General features: G+C 43.4%; 1 protein-coding gene across 2 annotated transcripts in view; it reads left to right on the forward strand.

The window, feature by feature from the left end:
• kat2a (K(lysine) acetyltransferase 2A) overlaps positions 1 to 22,143 on the forward strand; it is a 68,011-nt gene that overhangs the window by 20,890 nt on the left and 24,978 nt on the right. Inside the window, exons 6-11 of one of the 2 annotated variants that reach the window (XM_072249029.1) lie at positions 2,226 to 2,417; positions 3,170 to 3,276; positions 4,086 to 4,196; positions 5,777 to 5,913; positions 6,384 to 6,592; positions 14,815 to 14,941. In XM_072249029.1, coding sequence (XP_072105130.1) covers positions 2,226 to 2,417; positions 3,170 to 3,276; positions 4,086 to 4,196; positions 5,777 to 5,913; positions 6,384 to 6,592; positions 14,815 to 14,941 — 883 coding nt within the window. Of the gene's footprint in view, positions 1 to 2,225; positions 2,418 to 3,169; positions 3,277 to 4,085; positions 4,197 to 5,761; positions 5,914 to 6,383; positions 6,593 to 14,814; positions 14,942 to 22,143 lie in introns of both variants that reach the window. The other variant, XM_072249030.1, reaches the window with a different exon arrangement.

Here is a 22,143-nt window from a genome sequence, read left to right on the forward strand (position 1 = left end):
GAAAGAAATTGAAAGACATTTCTGACACTTTGGGCCAAAAGCCTGCATCAGGACTCAAGTCATTGTCATTTTCTTTACTGAAAGAATGAGAGATTGGGTGTTGTGCGTAACATACCCAAAAACATCCTCTGTAAAACAGGCCCCCCAATAATAAAGGACCATGACAAAACTCTGGAAAATATCGACCACTTTCATCATCTTAGTAACCTTCTCTCAGCAAAGGCAGCATTTTAAGTGCACCAGTTCAGCTTTTGGCTAATAAGAGAAAGAGTTTGAGGATCAAGACTTCAAAACTGGAACATAGACTACTGGGCCCCAGTGATTCTTGCCCACTGGAGACAAGAACTACTTGCACCAGGTATCTTAAAGGATTGGAGAAATCCTATCAATTCTGTTCCTGAAAAATTCTCTTAACTCCACTGGCAGGATAATTGAACCCATGTCACTTTTCACTTCCAGAATAACACCCCAAGTAATTGTATTCTAAATATGCTCACCTAATTCCACTGGGCAGGCCACATCATTCCAATGCCAGACTGAGATTCATCACAGTAGGAGATTACCAGGTACACACAGGAAAGGACTGAGTAATTTTCTTAGTGTCCTTGAAATAGTGTAACTTTGATGTCAAGTCATTGGAATCCCTGGTGCCTGACTGTTTCAAATGGGAAACGAATATTTAGGTGGTACTTGTTGTGTCTGTGCACAACTACATATCAATTAAATAAAAACACACATGTGGGAGATGGCTTTAACTGGTGTATTCACAATTCAACAAGAGAGTGAGAGAGAACAGTGCGCATGAATAGACAACAGCTCATGCTGAGACAACAGAACTTTAGGACGTAGAGCTAAGGAGAGGGGTCATTGCTCTAAAAGAAATAAATCCATACATTACACTTCCTCCCCCTTTAGATTTATGCAACATAAAACTGTATATGTACAAAACATTCAATTTTCCTTTCATAAACCCATATTTCAAATAAACATGCTTTTACAATAACAGTCCGTAACTGACTTCACAGTTCTAAAGATTCAGTCTTTTGGGTGGCACTCTGCTTCTTTCAGGTTAGTGCCTCTGGACCTGTGGAGTGGCATCAAGATCGGCAGGTGTCTTGTTAATGATAGCATTTTTGTTGCATCTCTGGTCCTGTGGAGTGGCATCAGGTTTGGTAGCTGTCTTGTCTAAGACAGCGTTCTCTGTTTCCAGTGTCAGGTTGCTGTCAGTGACATCATCATTGAGAGGCAAGTCTGGTGACTGTAATGCGTCCGTCTTGTTGGATGCAATCAACTCTGGTGTGTTCTTTGGTTGAGCATCCAGTATCTGGTCCACATGTCTGATTTCCAGCATCCATTGTACACATCAATGGTCCACTTCTTGTAGTTATCCTACTGGGAGTCCACTTGTCTTCTTGGTAATCACGCGCGACTTCCTGTCCAATCTCAAAGCTCCTGGTTGCTTCACTTGACAACTGGCTGAACTGATTATTCTACACTTCCCTCCGCAGATCCGGTTTCAGGAGGTCTATGTGAGATCTCAGATTCCTGTTCATGAACAGCATTGCAGGTGTTTGATTTGTCGTCACATGAGCAGAGTTCAAATGCACAAAAAGGAAGTTGTCCACCTTGTGCTGTAGAGAAATGTCCTCCTTGTCCATCACTTTAATGTTTGGATAAGCCTTTCAGCTAACCCATTCATTGCTGGGTGGCGAGGAGCTGTCTTGAAGTGTCTGCTGCCAATTTCCTTCATGAACAGTTGGAACTCTTCTGATGTGTATTGTGGTCCGTTGTCACTCTCCATTTGTCCTGATACGCCGTTTCTGGCGAAGGTAGTCCTCAGAGCAAAGACAGTCTTTGCTGAGGTGGTTGACTTCATTGGTATAACCTCCGGCCACTTCAAAAGAGCATCCACAGAAATCAGAAGCATGAAGCCCATGAAGATTCCAGCAAAGTCTCACAACTCACAACTGTACTTATAACATTGCTTAGTCAGATCCAATGCCATCTCTGCATCATTCATAGAAAAGCACCCTCTGCTACACATTGAAGTCTTTTTCACTTTCCACTGCACTAATTTGTATGCGTACCTAGCTGATGATCATGGAGTAATTTGTCTGTTATCCTGTTTGTCACAGGTGAAATTAAGTGTTTATTTATGAAAGTAAATAGGGTAACATTCTTCATGTTTGCTTTCATCTTTCTTTTCTGTTTTTCTTGTATTCAAGGTGGCTCTGCTACTGTCATGTCCCTCAAAGCTGTGACAGCCTTCCTCGGTATGAAACCACACAAGTGTTTGGGCGGACGCTGCTTCGTTCTATTTTCACAGTAACTCGCCGACAGCTACTCGAGAAGTTCAGAGTGGAGAAGGACAAGCTGATGCCTGAGAAGCGAACACTTATTCTCACCCACTTTCCAAAGTAAGAATTTAATGCCTCAAGACTGGTGTAGCATTTGCTTGTGAAAGAAGTGATAATCTGGCACTAATATTGAGGCAGCTGCAACGGAGCAGCTTCGCTTTGAAACAGCCTTGGAACAGTTTTTCTTTGAAACAGCCCCGGAAACATTTCCCACCCTTCTCTCTATTCCCCACCCCCACATAATCTTTCAATGTTCAAGATGCTTGGGGTGGGGGGAAATTTGGAAATAACTGGCATATAAAACCATATTTTGGAAAATAATTAGATGCTGACTTCCAGTTCGTTGTGTAGGCATTCCTCAGCGGAAATAGCTATGGCAGACTTGGGCAATTTATGTGGCTCACTGAATGCACGTCAGCTCCAGCAGGAAGCCATTTAGTGGAGAATCTCTACAACTTGACACTCTGCTTGGCTGAGTTTAGTTCAGAATAATATTTTTGGAAAACTGAACAATTCTTCACTCCTGGCCATCAAACATATGTCAATGAGTTGATTATTTGTTAATCTACTTTGAAACATTTATTCCAAGCAAGCCAGTTTCTGTATGAACTTGATTGTGTGATGGTTGTAAATTTCCTCTAACTTAACTTGCTTTCTTAACTTTAGCTGAAGTTTTTATATTGACCTGTACTATAAAGCATTTTAGCTTGTAAAGTATGATTTTTAAAATGAGTAATTGTCTCCCCAGTGTTGCAGCTTTACTACCTCTGTTGGTGGCTCGATTTCATCTACAATTTCAATTCATTGTGTAGGTTCCTGTCAATGCTAGAGGAGGAGATTTATGGGCTGAATTCTCCAATCTGGGATTCTGATTTCACTTTATCTGCTTCAGAGGGAGTGCAACTGGGACAACAGCCAGGTAGCTGTCTCTTGTATCAATAGTCATTGCAGGTCTGCTTTCTTAAGATCCTGAGGATCCTGTCAATGAATATCCCGAGCATTTCAGTTTATGGGTTGGAGCATGAAATTGTCCCTAATTTAGCATTAGCTGGTAATCTCATTCAGCGATGTCAGGAGATAACTGGTGTGTGAAATTGAAAATGTCTCACTGTAAAAAGAGTTTGTGCTTCCAACGGAGGTAATGAAACATCTAGAATCAGATGAAAGAGAATTTCAACAGTGAATTGATTTGCATGCTTGATATGAAAATTTGTATTCCTTAGTATTAACATTCATTAATGTATTCTCCAATTGCCTGTGCTTTTATAAATTTGTTGTTGTCCTGACTTGTTTCCATTTCTCTCCCCAACCTCCCCAATCACTCCCTCCTCTTTAGTTTCCTGATTGTATTGACAATTTCTTTGATCTGAAGTGTGAACTCTGTATCTCTTCCACAGATGTGCTCTGACCTGAGTATTTCTAGTATTTTCTCTTTTTAATTTCCATTATTTGCATTTTTTTTCAAATACATGCTAATAGCTGATATAAATTTGTGTTTTAATGCTGCTTCAGTCCTCAAAGGATTAATGCACTTCGTCCATACTAATTTGAAGCTAGAACTGCAGTGCAGATATACAAAAGTGCTCACAGGCTGTCTTCTTTTGTATGTTGAGTGTGCATCTCTTGACGTAGGTTGGACTTCAGGTCATGTTGCATTTTTGTTTGTGTTAATGCAGGATGTACAAAACTTTGTATTTAGAAAAAAAGTTGCCGATATTTTGTTTTCAGCTGTTACTCCATCTCCAGTGCCTAGTCATCCTCCGTCAAGTAGAAACATCAAATGTACCCTAAGTCCAGCATCCATCAGTGTTGACATGGGGGTTTCCGAACCAGCACCAGGTAATTGCTGCATGCTGTAATCTGTCTTTTCAAATCTCACAATAGGCCAGGAAAATTTAGCAGCATTGTAATGTGGTTGCATTATTAACACTTTTCAGGTAAAGTGATGCTAGAATCCTTGCAGTAGAGTAGTGTCTATTTTGAGTTTTTTTTTAAGTTCTATTTTAGTTGGAGAATACCCACTGAAGTCAGATTGATACGAAAGGCAATTTAAATTTGTGAGAATGTAAGCCACTTTGAAACTTGTTGAATTAAGCATCTGCTGTTTAATTTAACAAATGGACAGGAATAAACATGAAATACTATCTAACAATTGACGTGATAAAGAATTAATTAGGTCTGCAAAATTTAACCAGGCTGTCCATAACATTTTGTTTTTTTTTCCAAAAATTGTAGTAATGCATCCTTGACACACGATGGCATTAGCCCTCTATTCATTCTGTATTCCCTATTGTAATTCAGCATTCTATTTCATAGAAATATTTATAACTGCTGAAAAGTATATCATGGTTCAGAAATTTATTTTTCACTGTGGTGACTTCAGGGCAGAATTTTGAATGTTGATAGTAGAGGAAGTGCAAATCCCTGATAAATGATCTTTCAGGGTTTTCTAATGGGTTACATTTAAGTTGCTGTGATTAACATCCAGGGAAGCAACAACTTGTTTTAACTTCTGGCAATGTGCAGAGCAAAATTAATGCGCGCACGTACACGTACACATACACACACACATCCACATACCACAGCCACACATCCACATCCCACACCCACACAGCCACATCCTCCTCTCCCCCCCCCCCCCACACACACACACACACCCACACCCACGCTGGGGACACACACACACACACACACATCCACACGCACACACACACATCCACGCGTGCGTGCACACCCACCCACCCCCCCCACACACGCACACCCACCCACATCCACATCTTGACACACACACACACACACACATACAACTTACTGAGTTCGTCCAGCATTTTGTATATGTTACTCTGGATTTACAGCATCTGCAGAATATCTTTTGCTTATCACTCAATTCCTTATCCTTTCTTATATCTTTGTTCTGTTTCATTTTCTTGAATAACCTAACATAGATTTGGGGTTTACTACATGGACTGATTTATAAAACAAACATTCAAATGTCCTGCTTCCAAAAGATTTTTGTTTTGAATGTTTTGTCCATTACCTATTTTGCTATGGACAGGATGACTTATCGAGATTGGTTTTGAATGGTGTCAATGGTTTTTCCACCTGAGTCGTTACAGCAGTAGGCTTCATGCAGGCAGCCTATTGCAGCCACTGGAGGGTTTTAATTCTGGATTCAGGAAGAGCCATTGTCGATTCAAGTCAAGGTCTTGCATCAGCATAAACCCAAGCTATGACAATTGGAAGACATTTCGTAGTTGGAAGCATTTTAATTGGAAGTAACAATGATGGTAGTAAAGTCATTGTGAATTTAGGCTAGGCAGAGTTAACCCAAGCAAGACAAGACTGAATGTGGGAATTACTGTGACCTCATCTTGAATAATTCAGTTGGTTTACTGTACTTTAAGGTAACTGTATTATAGGAGAGAAAAGGAAACTGCCTGACACTATGACCTTAGAAGATGCAAAGAGAATACGAGTGATGGGTGACATTCCTATGGAGCTGGTTAATGAAGTAATGCTGACGATCACGGATCCAGCTGCTATGCTAGGTCCAGAGGTGGGTTAATTTTTCAGTTAAAGATTAAAATACATGCTGAAGATTATTTATACATAGACTGATATTGCAGTGTGGTAATTTTAATTAATCTTAGCAAAATTTTGTTCCTTGCCATCAAATCCTGTGATTACAGAGGTTCAAGGTACTTGATCCTTTTACTCACTTCCGTATGTTTCACTTCTAGAGGGAAAAGACTTGACATGTAGGAAATTGTAATTTAGAATTATGATCTTTGGTTTACAAACTTTGTAAAAGATAAATTGAATCTGCCCCATAACTTGTTTCATGAATATTTATTTAATTATGTAATACTAAATTAGGACAGTAGTTTTTTTGTTTACAATCTGCATGAGAACTCTAACAGACTTTGGCATGCAATATGGTGAGCTCATTCATTCTACAGGAAGAATTGAAACCATTTAAGCTTATCATTGATAATTCCACTGCAACTTTTTTTGGGTCTGTTTCAGACAAATCTGTTGTCAGCAAATGCAGCTCGTGATGAAGCAGCACGTCTTGAGGAACGGCGAGGTGTCATTGAATTTCATGTCATAGGAAACTCACTATCTCAGCGATCAAACAAGAAAATAATGATGTGGCTGGTTGGCTTGCAAAACGTTTTCTCTCATCAGTTGCCACGAATGCCAAAAGAATATATTACACGCCTTGTCTTTGATCCGTAAGTACATTTAGAACAATTCATTATACAGCTCTATTTGAAGGGACATACAGGAGTGAACTTTTATTATGTGTGCTTCTTTAATAAGAAGAAAACAATATATGGCACTGAACTTAATAGTTACTGTAAAGTCAGAGAATGTTTATCACTAATTTTTGGCCATAGTATTATGTCATTCAGCCAACTAGCTTGAGGAACTTGAATTTTGTCTGCACCTGAAAACCAGAAAATAAATGAGTGTTCTCAAATGCAGGCATAAATTTATCCAGTGCCTTGGGTTTCAATGGCAATAGCCTGCCATCCGCAATTGCAACTGAAACCACCCTGGTTCCCTTGGCTGCGTAAATCGAGGGAATACACTGTCTGGTCTCGCCAAACCTGTGAGTTTGAGACGGTTCTCTCTCCCCAAACCTTGGTTTGTGTGGATGCTGTGTTATTTGCTACCCTGTTACAACTCAGTGCCAAGAAACAACAAACAGCACAACGCATACAATTAAAGGAATTATATTTATAAATCTTAACTAAAGGGTCAGTAAAGAAAGAAAAAAAACAAAAAGGGCCCATTATAATTAAACAGTCAAACGTGCACAAGTTGGAGCTCAATTCCTTCCAAAATTCATCTTCACAAATCCTCATTCGACCTTGGCACCTTGCTCCATTGAATCACGGTCCCCCACTGGGTCAAATCCTACGACTAGTTCTCTCCAGCATCTTCTCTCTTCATCTCCTGCCGAACTAAGGACTCCAGCTCACACCGGTGTCAGGCACACAACACAAAAACCCGCTCCCCTGATTGGACAGCTCACATTTCAAAGCACCTGTTATTTCTAACCATAACCCAAACCCTGCTTCTACAGAAAGACCATTACACTAACAGTGAAACCTTTCCCAGGGTGTTACATTCTACCCCCACCAAAACTAGTCATGTCCTCATGACGTTGAGATAATTTGTCGCCCCTTCATACAAAGCACAAAGTCTAATCCAGATATGCAGGGCAGTGATGTATCTCACTAAGGGGATAGGTGCCACACTCTGTTTCCCCACTGCGACATAGGCCAGTCTGCCTGGGGCTTTCCTGACTCCTTGGGACCTCCTTACCCCATCATGTACTTCTTCAGCTTCAGACTCCCTGTGCTCTTTCCTGTCTACCTGGGGAGGCCCCTCCCTGTCTATTACTCGTTCTGACAGGCTGCATCACTGTCTGGTATGGCGGGGGGTGGAGGGGCGCTACTGCACAGGACCGAAAGAAGCTGCAGAGGGTTGCAAATCTAGTCAGTTCCATCTTAGGTACTAGCGGTGTCTCAGAAAAGCAGCGTCCATTATTAAGGACCTCCAGTACCCAGGGCATGCCCTTTTCTCACTGTTACCATCAGGTAGGAGTTACAGAAGCCTGAAGGCACACACTCAGCAATTCAGGAACAGCTTCTTCTGATTCCTAAATGGACATTGAAGCCTTGGACACTACCTCATTTTTTTTAATGTATAGGATTTCTGATTTTGCATGTTTTTTAATCTATTCAATATATGTTTACTTATTTTTTTAAAATTTTGTTTATTGTTTATCTTTTTCTCTTCTATATTATGTATTGCATTGAACTGCTGCTGCTAAGTCAACAAATTTCACGTCACATGCTGGTGATAATAAACCTGATTCTGATTCCTCCCGACAACTCAGGTCCCCTCGTCACTTGGCTGAGCTCGCCTTCACATCCAGTTACTTCAGAGTCCAGTCTCCTGTCAATTTCTAATCACAAACCTGCCTGTCCACTGCTGGTTCCTCCCATTTCACCTGCCTCAGCGTGAGAAAGGTTGGGAATCTCTTCATCAATTATTGGAGAGTTTGCGAAGAGCAACATATACAACACCCCTATTTCCTCATCCTCCGAGTCCGTATCACATTCAGGAGAGAGGTCCTGTGTAGTCCTTTCTGCTGTTGGTCCTTCGGTTCCCCCAACTGGCCACAGAGTCCTCTTACTAGGGGTAGGGTGCAGATCAGGCTCTGGGTCAACACATCCCTCTTGCCCCAGAGGTGGAAGGTGGTTCTGATGGAGAATCTTAACAGGCCCATTCCTATCCTCTGGTTTCACCTGGAAAACTGGTACGTTTGGCATTTGACTGTCCACTACATAGGGCGTAGCTGCCCAACTTGTGCTTCCCAGGTAGCTCTGAATTCTTTGAGGACCCCAGGCATTAGTCGGGAGAATGTAACCTTTTGATCATACCTCCTTTTATTTCCTCGATTCTGCTTGGCAGCATAAGCCTTTTTCAGCTCCCTTCTCATATCAGACAATACCTCAGTTAAGTCTTCTGTTGTAGATCTTTACTGCCAGTCCCAAAACAGAGGTCAATGAACAACCTGGCTTCATGCCTAAACATCAGGTAATACCTGATACCCGGTAGCTTTATTCTGTGTACAATTGTAGCGGTGGATCAGATGTCAAATATGTTGACTCCACTTGTTCTTTTTACTAATCTTCAAGGTACTGAGCATGTCTAGCAAGGTCCGATTAAACTTCTCAGGCTAGGGATCACCCTGTGAGTGATAGGCATAGTCCGTGACTTCTCGATTCTAAGCATGCTCAGTAACTCATGTATGAGCCTACTCTCAAAATTCCATCCTTGATCACTGTGTACCCACCTGGGGAGGCCATGATACGTGTAATACTTCTCCCGTAACACTTTGGCCACTGTGGACGCCCTCTGATCCTCAGTAGGGAAAGATTGCGTATATCTGGTGTGGTGATCCGTAATGACCAAGACATTTGCCAGGTTGCTGGCATCTGGCTCTATTGACACAAAATCCATACACACCAGCTCCAGTGGCCCTGCGCTTTGCAAGTGGGACAATGGAGTATCTCTCGTAGGTAGCATCTTCCACTGTATACATCGACTACACGACTTGCAGTACTCTTCGACCACCAGCTTCATTCGGGGCCAGTAGAACCGATCTCTGAGCAATCCATAGGTCTTGTCAACCTCCAAATGACCAGAATCATCATGCAGTGACTTTCACACAATCCTCCGATACTTCTCAGGCAGAACCAGCTGGGAGCACCAAGACTTGTCCGGAGGCGACATGAGCCTCTATAAGACCTGGTTCCTCAACTCCAATCTGGGTCATTCTCTCAGTAGTAGAGGCACTGCAGAGTGTTTCATCTTGTCCGTTTGGGCCATGTCCCCTACCGCAACCACTGACCAAATGGTGCCTATGCACAGGTCAGCTGGCTGAGCGGTTGCCACTTCCCCAGGACTCAGTTCTGGCAACTGCTTTGTCTTCAGAGCTTGTGGAATGGCGCCATCAGAAGCTCCCAAATCTACTGCTCGATTCTGCCCTTGTCTTTCCTCTGCCTTCCCTGTGATGGAAAACTGGCACAGGGCTTTCACTCCCGGGGCAGGAACACTCTCCCACTCTCCGCCCCTGTCCAGCCCTTCATGCGCACGTTGGGACAAAGCATCGGCATCAACGTTCTGACTCCCTGGCCGGTACTTCAGGCTGAAATTATAGGCAGACAAAGTTGCCAACCACCAATGGCCTGTGGCATCCAATTTCGCCGAGGTCAGGATATAAGTTAATGGGTTGTTGTCTGTCTTCACCTCAAACTTGGCACCATATAGATAGTCACTTAGTTTATTCACCACAGTCCCTTCAATGCCAGGAACTCCGACTTGAGTGTGGGGTAGTTTCACTCAGAGGGTGACAGACTCCGGCTGATAAATGCAACAGAGCTCAACCCTGTGCCCTGATCCTGAGACAGAACACCCCCTACGTTCTGTCTGCAGGCATTTGTATGCAATACATATGGCAAACAGGGGTCTGCAAAAGTCAGCACAGGGCTTTCATCAGCAACTGAAAGGCCTCTTCACGCCTCACATCCCATCTCACTCCGAAGGCTAAGATAACCTTTACCATCCTCTCCTTTTGTCCTCCTCCTTTTCTTCCCTGAGGGAGGGTAACCGCACAGATGCTGATTTAAAGGGTAACTCGCTTTAGAGAAGTCTTTCGAGAACCACCGATAGTACCCACAGAACCCAAGGAACGAGTGCAAAGCACTCACAATCTGGGGCCTTGGCCATGTGGTCATGGTCTCTATCTTAGACAGATCAGTAACTACTCCATTCCGTGAGACTGCAGTCTTGTAGAGCTGGTACTTGTCCGGGGAAAGTTTTAACCCTTCAGCTTTCAGGCAGCCCAGCACCTTCAGTAGCCTCACTTCATGTTCCTCCAAGGTGGACCCGAACACTGTGAGATCATCCAGGTGCATCAACACAGCAAGCAAGTTCAGAAGTTGCCGGGGCTCCCAATATGCCCTGGAGCATCCTTTCAAACTGGAAGAATCCTAGTGGACATATGAATAGTGTCTTCTCTTTGCCTCATTTATGGGGATCTGATAATACCCATTCCTCAAGTCCAGCACGCTGAACCATTTTGCACCACTCAGGCAGGCCAGTGCATCCTCGATTCTTGGGACAGTATACTGGTCAGGGACTGTACGCCTGTTCAGAGTCCGATAGTCCACGCACATCCGTACCTTCCCATTCTTCTTCCTGGCCACCGCTATTGGAGACATATAGGGGCTTCTGGACTCATTGGTGATCCCAGATTCCTTCAGCTTCTGCAGATGCTGCCGAATGTCTTCCACCTCTGCAGGTGTCAGTCGCCGTGACCTTTCTCTGAACGGGGTGTCCTGTTGTCATCCAGATGGTGTGGCGAGTGGTCTTGGAACAACCTGCATCAAACTCACCAGTAGAAAAGACATCTTCCAGCTTCAACATCTTCTCTATCAACCTCCTCTTCCAACCTGCAGGTACCAGGCAGTCCCCAAAGTTGAATGACTTGGCAGTCAACTTTCACTTTTTCGGAGAGAGTTTATCCCAGCTTTGTCTCACAGGGACACTAGACATTACTGTCCCCAGAAAGAGGTGCGCCATTGGCATCCCCCACCTGAGGGTGACCTCCCTCTCCGTAGTGTTCCTGACAACCACTGTTATCCTGTTCACATGTACAACCGAGGGCTTCTGCAGTTCTGGTCTCACCGGTACCCCAGCAGGTAAGCATGACTTCTCGTTGTAGTCTTCTGGGGCATCCACCAAGATGACCTCGGCATCAGGCATTCTGGGAAATTTGGGGTTTCCCATCATTCTAACTACTTCCCCAGGCTGTAACACGACTGGTTTGTACTAGGTATATCACTCAGTCCCCCGTTTATGCTCATCATCCAGCCCAGTGCAGCCACGCACTTCCTCAAAAGCAGCTCGGAACACAGGGTGAATGGACAATGTTCTCAGAAAGCTCTCTCCAACTCTCTCCTTGCTGGCTCCTGCTAGCCTCCTCGCAATAGGAGTATTTGTCCCCACAAGAATTGAAGCTTCGTCCTTCTCGAACGGAGCACCTTAACAACCCCAGGTCGGGCTATCAGGAGTCTCTTCAGCAAAGGGGACTACTACCGAGGACTTTACCCTGCTGACAGAGGCCTCCTGTGTCTCCATCGCATTCTCTCTCTTTCTCTCTTACTTCTCTGATTAGCTTGACAAACGAGAGAGATATTCAGAGACCCCAAGTGATCATGTCCTGTGACTGCACCTTTTGCCACTTGATCCATTCTTAACTGGTTCACCTGAGCCATTTGAATGCGCCCCCCCCCCCCCCCATGCCGCAAACAACTCAGCTGCCTCTCTAGCCGAAAAATATAGGTGGAAGGTTTCTCCTCCTCCTCCTGAAACATGTTCCAAAACCCTGTCATAAGCTCCATTGGGCTTCCCGTCGCGCCAAAAACATTTTCTAGCGCTTGAATGTAGCCCACGGAAGTAACAAAAGGATTCTGTGCCTTTAAGAATCTCACTACGTCAGCAACTGGCCTCTCAGACTCTCTACCAGTCGCTGTCTTTTCATGTCAGCAGAGCACTGCCACTCATCCAGCATCTGAGAGGTCTGCTTCACCCAAGTCTCATACTCCTCTTCCCTGTTGGGGGTGGGCGTTCTGAGAACATCCTCAGCCTACGATAACTGGGACTTTGCACGTGGGCACTTTGCTATTTACTCGCTAGGGAGGTAAGGGCCGATACCAACTCAGAATGCTCACCCCTTGTTGGAGTACTCATTAGACCTTCCCCATCAGACCACTTCTTCCCCTCACTCCACAGAAACGAGAACAACTTGTCTTTAAAGTCTCTGCCCCCAGCTATGGGAAACTCAGCTTCCAATTCAGCACTCTCATCTACACTCCTCTCCTCAGTATGGATAGCCCACGGTCCCCCCCTCTCCTGGGGCCCCAATAGTACCAGGCAGTTTCACTGCTGGTTATGTCAGTGCTAGCCTGAACTAAAACAAGGTCTTTGTCTGCCATTTTGTCAAACCTCCGCTCCATGATCGTAACTGTCCCTAATGCTTTAACGGTACTTAAAGTCCTAATCAACAATTCACCAGGGCTGCAAATCTGTACTCGCTGAATACACACGCATTCATTACTGGTAGCCCCATGGATTTTCACCACCGCTCAACCCCTGCAGCGTCCATAACCTCGTATCTTTATCACTTTATCTGACAATAGTCTAGCACAGACTTAAACACACAACCCACTGGATCAATTCTCAGGGCAATCACACAGCATCCAATGAAATTGATCCAAGACGATACCTCCCTGGTTTCCTTGGCTGCGTAAGCCTAAGGAATACACTCTCCGGTCCCACCAAACCCGTGAGATTGATTCAGCTCTTCCACCTCAAACCCCAGTTTGTGGATGCTGTGTAATTTGCTACCCTGTTACAACTCAGTGCCAAGAAATAACAGACAGCACACTGCACACTGCATACGATTACAGGAATCATATTTATAAATCTTAACTAAAGGGTTAGTAAAGAAAAGAAAGGAAAAAACCTAAAGAGGGCCCATTATAATTGAACAGTCAAATATGCACAAGTTGGAGCTCAACTCTTCCCAAACATAATCTAAAAATTAAAAATGAAATTGAGACTGTAAAAGTATTCATCATCTTTGTAATTACTCTGCTAACTTTTCTTAGATGCAATATACAGTATTACCTTACCAACTCACCCAATCTGTTGATGTAGAAAATTGTAGGATCACCTGTTTCAATGAATTCATAAGAATAAATACCCCCTCTCTCTGTAAGGTCCAACAATATGGTAGATTTTCAACAGACCAAATCAAAATGAAGTCAAGAGAGCATTCAAGATAAGTCAAGGAAATGATAATAGAGAAGCGCAAATCTGGGGAAGGGTACAAGGCCATCTCAAAGGCGCAGAAAATACCTTGGAGCTCAGTGCAATCCATTGTTGAAAAAATATGAAACCGTAGCCACTCTGCCTAGGTCAGACCACCCCTCTAACTTATTCGCTGGAGAAGAATGGCACATGTAAGAGAGGATACTGTGACACCAACAGACACTGAGTGAGCTGCAGAAGTCAGTGATTGCAACTGGAGATGAAGTTCATAGCTCCACATTCTAAGGCTTCGCACAAACGGTATATTTATGGAAGAGTGGCAAGTAAGAAGCTCTAACTTAAAAAAAGCACATCCTTGTCCATAATGACTTTTCAAAGTGTCACTTAGAAGATGCTGTAAAGAGGGACTAAAGTGGAACATTTGGCCTCAACACTAAGCGGTACATGTGATGTAAATCTAATACTGTGCCTCAGCCAGGTAATTCTATCCCTACTGTAAATCATGGTGGAGGTAGCATCATGCTTTTGGTATGCTTTTCAGTAGCAGGGAATGGAAATCTGTTCAGTATTGATGGGAAGATGATTGCTGCTAAATTCAGAGAGATCCTGGATAAAAACCTGTTAGCCTCTGCCAGAAAGTTTAAACTGGGGAGGAAGTTTGTCTTTCAGCAGGACAATGACCCAAAGCACACTGCCAGAGTATCCATGGAGTGGGTTCAAATGAAGAAAATTGATGTCCTTGAGTGGCCAGTCAGAGTTTTGACCTTCGCAAGATTGCTATCCACCAAAATTCCCCAACTAACCTGCACAGCTTCATCAATTTTTCAAGGAGGAATGGGCAAATCTTGCTCCATCATGTTGTGCAAAGCTAATACAGACTTATCCAAAAAGACTACTAGCTGTAGTAGCTGCGAGAAGTGGTTCAACTAAGTACCGAGCAAAGGGGGATGAACAGTTTTCAAAGGCGCTACAGTTTTGTGCGTTTAAAGACTTTCCAAACTCTGTTCCGAATATGTCACAAAATCATACTTTATTGCAGAAAGCACAAGACATTGGCCCTCATTAAGGATGGTCGAGTCATTGGAGGGATATGCTTCAGAATGTTTCCCACCCAAGGATTCACTGAAATCGTCTTTTGTGCTGTCACTTCCAATGAGCAGGTGAAGGTAAGAGATGATTCCCTGGAGACTGTATCTGTGAATTTTAGTCACATGCAGAACTCAGCAGCGTTGCTGTTATGAACATGTACAGAGATGGAACTTAAAGGTTAAAGTCAGAACTTGACATAGAATTTTTTGTCAACCTTATGTTATTTTAAATCTGGGCAGACTTGCAATTAATTCTTTATGATGCACTTTTTCTCCCATTTATAGTCAGCAGAAAAATATGTAAAACTTGTTTTAAGGGTTTCAGCCTCCTAAACTTAATTGTTGCCCTTTCCTGACGAAGGGTCTCGGCCCGAAACGTCGACGGTGCTTCTTCCTATGGCCTGGCCTGCATTTTGTGTGTGTCGCCCTTTGCTAATCTGTTTATAATTAAAATAACCTCCTTGAGGTATGTTGTTAACTAAAGTAGTGGAGTAAAGAGCCTTCTCTGGTGGGGAACTTGCTTCACAAAGTTGCAACCTAGGAAAGTTGTTGGACATCATGGGGGAGTGAGAGAGATAAATGGGCTCTAATTTCAAGGGTAGTTATGTCTTGATTGGAATTGAGGTATGGTGTTTATTGGTTAGCTTGTCGGACCTGAAGGAAATACTCTAATGTATCCTGGTCAATAAGTAGTGCTGTAGATTATAGGTTGACCCACTCTTGCTGTTAGGAGTTCGGCGTCCTCTGGTTTGGAAACACAGTCAAAATGAGTTAAATATAGTGGCGCTAGAAAGTTTGTGTACCCTGTAGAATTTTCTCTATTTCTTTATAAATATGACCTAAAATATGATTAGATCTTCATGCAAGTCCTAAAGCTAGATAAAGAGAACCCAATTAAATAAATAACGCAAAAAATTTATACTTGTTCATTTATTGATTGAGAAAGTGATCCAATATTGTATGTATTTGTTAGAATAAGTATGTGAACCTTCGGGGTAATGCCTTCTACAGAAAGCTATTTGGAGTCAGGTTTACAATCAATGAGATGAGATTGGAGGTGTGGGTTGTAGAGATGTCCTGCCCTATAAAAAAAGGAGACACAAAGTCAGGTTATTGACAGAGCCTGTTCTTCTCAAGAAAGATCTGTTTATGTGCACCATGCCTTGATTAAAACAACTTTCAGAGGAGAAGAAGAATTGTAGAGATGCATGAAGCTGGAAAAAGCTACAAAAGCATTTCTAAGGATGTGAGTGTTCATCAGTCCACAGTAAGGGAAATTGTGTGTAAATGGAGGAAACTCAGTACTGTTGCTACTCGACCTGGGAGTGGGCACCAAGAGCACAACGTGCAATGCTGAAGGAGGTGAAAAAGAACCCAAGGGTAACATCAAAAGACCTGCAGAAATCTCTAGCACTTGCTAAATTCTCTGTTCATGTGTCTACTATAAGAAAAACAAGAATGGTGTTCATGGAAGGACACCACGGAGGAAGCTACTATTCTCAAAAAAAAAAACATTGCAGCACATCTCAAGTTTTCAAAAGACTACCTTGATGTTCTACAATGCTTCTGGGACAGGTGAGACAAAAGTTGAACTCTGGCAGAAATGCACATTGCTATGTTTGGAGGAAAAAGGGCACTGCACACCAACACCAAAACCTCATCCCAACGGTGAAGCATGGTGGAAAGAGCATCGTGGTTTGGGGCTGCTTTGCTACCTCAGGGCCTGGACAGTTTACAGTCGTGAGGGAACAATGAATTCAAAATTCTATATAGATATTTTACAGGAGAATGTCAGGGTAGCAGTCCATCACCTGAAGCTTAACAAAAGTTGGATAATGCAACATAACAATGATCCAAAAGACATGAATAAATCAACAACAGAATGGTTTAAAAAGACACAATATGTAGATAAGCCTACAAGAGGAGAGACTGTACTTGATTTGGTATTGGGAAATGAACCTGGTCAGGTGTCAGATCTCTCAGTGGGAGAACATTTTGGAGATGGTGATGATAATTCTATCTCCTTTACAAATAGCATTGGAGAGAGATAGGAACAGACAAGTTAGAAAAGTGTTTAATTGGAGTAAGGGGAATTATGAGGCTGTCAGGCAGGAAATTGGAAGCTTAAATTGGGAACAGATGTTCTCAGGGAAAAGTACGGAAGAAATGTGGCAAGTATTCAGGGAATATTTCTGTGGAGTTCTGCATAGGTATGTTCCAATGAGACAGGGAAGTTATGGTAGGGTACAAGAACCATGGTGTACAAAGGCTGTAATAAATCTAGTCAAGAAGAAAAGAAAAGCTTACAAAAAGTTCAGAGAGCTAGGTAATGTTAGAGATCTGGAAGATTAAAAGCTAACAGGAAGGAGCTTAAGAAGGAAACTTGGGAGAGCCAGAAGGGGCCATGAGAAGGCCTTGGCGGGCAGGATTAAGGAAAACCCCAAGGCATTCTACAAGTATGTGAAGAGCAAGAGGATAAGACATGAAGGATAGAACCTATCAAGTGTGACAGTGGGAAAGTGTGTATGGAACCAGAGGAAATAGCAGAGGTACTTAATGAATACTTCAGTATTCACTATGGAAAAGGATCTTGGTGATTGTAGTGATGACTTGCAGTGGACTGAAAAGCTTGAGCATGTAGATATTAAGAAAGAGGATGTGCTGGAGCTTTTGGAAAGCATCAAGTTGGATAAGTCGCTGGGACCGGGTGAGATGTACCCCAGGTTACAGTGAGAGGTGAGAGAGGAGATTGCTGACCCTCTGGCCATGATCTTTGAATATCAATGGGGACAGGACAGGTTCCGGAGGATTGGAGAATTGCAGATGTTGTTCCTTCATTCAAGAAAGGGGGTAGAGATAACCCAGGAAATTATAGACCAGTGAGTCTTACTTCAGTGGTTGGTAAGTTGATGGAGAAGATCCTGAGAAGCAGGGTTTATGAACATCTGAAGAGGTATAATATGATTAAGAATAGTCAGCATGGAGTTGTCAAGGGGAGGTCGTGCCTTATGAGCCTGATTGAATTTTTTGAGGATGTGACTAAACACACTGATGAAGGAAGAGCAGTAGATGCAGTGTATATGAATTTCAGCAAGGCATTTGATAAGGTACCCCTTCGCAGGCTTATTGAGAAAGTAAGGAGGCATGGGATCCAAGGGGACATTGCTTTGTGGGTCCAGAACTGGCTTGCCCACAGAAGGCAAAGAGTGGTTGTAGACGGGTCATATTCTACATGGAGGTGGATGACCAGTGGTGTGCCTCAGGGATCTGTTCTGGGACCCTTACTCTTAGTGATTTTTATAAATGACCTGGATGAGGAAGTGGAGGGATGGGTTAGTAAGTTTGCTGATGACACAAAGGTTGGAGGTGTTGTGGATAGTGTGGAGGGCTGTCAGAGGTTATAGTGGGACATTGATAGAATGCAAAACCTGGCTGAGAAGTGGCAGATGGAGTTCAACCCAGATAGCTGTGAGGTGGTTCATTTCGGTAGGTCAGATATAATGGCAGAATATAGTATTAATGGGAAGTGTGGAGGATCAGAGGGATCTTGGGGTCCGAGTCCATAGGACGCTCAAAGCAGCTGCACAGGTTGACTCTGTGGTTAAGAAGGCATACGGTCTATTGGCCTTCATTAATTGTGGAATTGAATTTAGGAGCCGAGAGGTAATGTTGCAGCTATATAGGACCCTGGTCAGACCCCACTTGGAGTACTGTGCTCAGTTCTGGTCGCCTCACTACAGGAAGGATGTGGAAACCATAGAAAGGGTGCAGAGGAGATGTACAAGGATGTTGCCTGGATTGGGGAGCACACCTTATGAAAACAGGTTAAGTGAACTCCATCTTTTCTCTTTGGAGCGACGGAGGATGAGAGGTGACCTGACAGAGGTGTATAAGATGATGAGAGGCATTGATCATGTGGATAGTCAGAGGCTTTTTCCCAGGGCTGAAATGGTTGCCACAAGCGGACACAGGTTTAAGGTGCTGGGGAGTAGGTACAGAGGAGATGTCGGGTAATTTTTTTACCCAGAGAGTGGTGAGTGCGTGGAATGGGCTGCTGGCAACGGTGGTGGAGGCGGATACGATAGGGTCTTTTAAGAAACTTTTGGATAGGTACATGGAGCTTAGGAAAATAGAGGGCTATGGGTAACCCTAGTAATTTCTAAGGTAGGGACATGATCGGCACAGCTTTGTGGGCCGCAGGGCCTGTATTGTGCTGTAGGTTTTCTATGTTTCTATGTAAGAAAATTTGTGTTTTGGAATGGTCAAGTCAAAGTCCTGACCTTTGTCCTATAGAAATGTTGTAGAAGGACCTGAAGCAAGCAGTTCATGCAAGGAAGCCCACCAACATCTGAGTTGAAGCAGTTTTTTTTAAGGAAGAATGGCCTAAAGTTCCTCCAAGCCGATGTGCAGGACTGATTAACAGTTACCGGAGATGTTTGGTTGAAGTTACTGCTGTACAAGGGGGTCACACCAGTTACTGAAAGCAAAGGTTCACATACTTTTTCCAGATAATATATGCAATATTGGATCATTTATCTCAGTAAATAAATGAGCAACTATAATGTTTTTTGAGTTATTTAATTGGGTTTTCTTTATCTAGTTCTAAGACTTGCATGAAGATCTGATCACATTTTAAATCATATTTATGTAGAAATGGAGAAAATTCTCCAGGGTTCACCAACTTTCTAGCACCACTGTGGATGGACTTTCAAAATGCAGGCAGACAGCGTTATAGTACTTTTCACTTTCTGCAAGGGAATCAGCCTCCCACCTCATCCTCTCTATTATAATTGGAAGTGGTCAAGTTTAAGTGAATTTATTCTTTTGCATTTTGCCCTCTGACACAAACCCAGACCCAGGTTTGTATTTTTGGGACCTGGTTCTTTACCATCACAAGTCTGCACTGAACACTCTAAATTTTTATAAAACCTTTGACTGGCCCATGTTGCCTTCAATGTGGATATCCTGCAGTCCAGTTCTCTTTGAAGTCTTTCCCAATTGATGATCATTGCAGCATTATATAGACGCTGTTTTAGAGTTAGTGTTTTAAATTTATTCCTTCCTTCCTTTCCTATTCCCACTTGTGGCAGGGTCAAGAACTAGGGGATTGATGGTAAGTGACAAAAGAACAAAGAGTACATGAGAAGCACACACAAAATGCTGAAGGTACACAGCAGATCAGGCAGCATTTATAAAGGGAATAAACACTCAATGTTTCAGGCCAGGACCCCTCATCAGGACAGGAAAGAAAGAGGGCCGAAGCCCAAATAAGGTGGAGGGAGTGGAAAGAGTACAAGCTGGCAGGTGATAGGTGAAACCAGGATAGGGGAAGGTGGTGGGTAGGTGGGGGAGGGGGAAATGAAATAGGAAGCTAGAAGGTAATAGGTGGAAGATTTAAAGGGTTGAAGAAAGAATCTGATAGGAGATGACAGTGAACAATGGGAGAAAGGGGGGGGCACCACAGGGAGCTGATGTTAAGATGAGGGCAAGAGAAGTGATGGAGGGGACCCAGAAGAGGGAATGAAAAAAGAGAGAAGGGGAATCAGAAGAAATTACCATAAGATAGAGAAATCGATGTTTATGCTGTCAGTAATATGAGGTGACCCTTCCAAACTGAGTGTGGCCCATTGTAGTGGCAGTGGAGGCCACAGACTGACATGTCAGAATAGGATTCGGAGGTTGAATTGAAATGGGAGACCACCAGGAAATTCCACCTTCTGTGGCAGATGGAACAAAGGTACTCGATGAAGTAGTCACCCAATCTACTTTGGGTCTCACCAATGTAGAGGAGGGATGGGTTAGTAAATTTGCTGATGACACAAAGTTTGGGTGTGTTGTCGATAGCGTGGAGGGCTGTCAGAGGTTACAGTGGGACATGGATAGGATACAAAACTGGGCTGATAAGTGGTAGATGGAGTTCAGCCCAGGTAAGTGTGAAGTGGTTCTGCCTTTTGAAGATGTGCTAGATAGTGAAGGAAGCTTGTTCCCGTGATGGTGCTGGTTGAGTCCACAACCCTCTGCTGACACGTATGCATTGGAGCCTCCATACCAGGCAGTGGTGTCAGAATGCTCTTCATGGTACATCTCTAGAAATTTGTGAAAGCCTTTGCTGACATACCAATGACTCTCTTCCCACAACACAATTCCTAACCAAAATCAAAAACTGCTATTTGATAATGATTCATCAATATTTGGGTAGAGTTTGGTGGTTCTATGCCTCTATTTCAATTTGAGTAGGACTGCTCTTGTGTAACTTCACCTAATGTTCTCCACTAATAATTGAAAATGCATCGCTGGACTGTTACCTTTGGAGGTGGCGCAACGCAGCTAGTGCGGCCAATCCGGTGAATGATATCTGTAATCTGTCAAGTAGGGTGCCATGCACAATCCTGATTTGATGGAGTCAGACGTGAGAGAACGGAGGAACATCTGGAGAAACTTCTGAAATGCCTTTTTCGCTGCCGCTGTTACTGTGTGATCCAAAATCTCCGGAGGGGAAGGCCCGGAATCCTCGGCTTTGCTTGTTGCTCGGTGGCTGGGACGGGGTCGAAGCACTTGGCAGAGATGGTGCTCGGTGTCGAAGGGCTGGTTGGAGGCTCGAAGTTTTTGGACGAACTCAGAGTCAGCTATGGTCGGGTGCTTCCAATACATCGACAGTTGTCGGTGCCTGGAGGTTTATAGCAGAGAGGGTTTCTCCCTTCTGCTGCCTGCTATCGGGGACTATCAGGAGTCAATCGGAACTTTGAGACTTTTTTTTTTTTACCATTCCCATAGTCTGCTCTTTATCAAATTATGGTATTGCTTTGCACTGCTGTAACTATATGTTATAATTATGTGGTCTTGTCAGTGGTAGTCTTTGGTTTGTCCTGTTTTTTTGTGATATCACTCTGGAGGAACATTGTATCATTTCTTAATGCATGCATGCATTTCTAAATGACAATAAACGAGGACTGAGTGTCCTCATAATCTAATCTAATCCGTGTCCCCTTATCTCCTTACTACAGCTTCTTGACAATGCATCCAAATATATGTTGGTGATACCAAGCTCTCTCTCGTTCTCCTTTCAGCATCATGCTCAATGCTCTCCCTCCACCATTCCCTCACCCACCTCGACTCCCCCTTCATGTGCCAAACTGCTCATGGTGCAAATACTATTGGTCATTGGTAGTAGCCCTCACTCAGTGGTTAGGGTGCATCCCCTTGAGTTTCTTAGTGTTGAACTGCTTTTTTTCTTCAGTCCTGCTGAAGGTTCTTGGCCTGAAATGTCAGTTGTACTCTTT

Source organism: Mobula birostris, chromosome X (assembly GCF_030028105.1).
Source record: "Mobula birostris isolate sMobBir1 chromosome X, sMobBir1.hap1, whole genome shotgun sequence".
NCBI lineage: Eukaryota > Metazoa > Chordata > Chondrichthyes > Myliobatiformes > Myliobatidae > Mobula > Mobula birostris.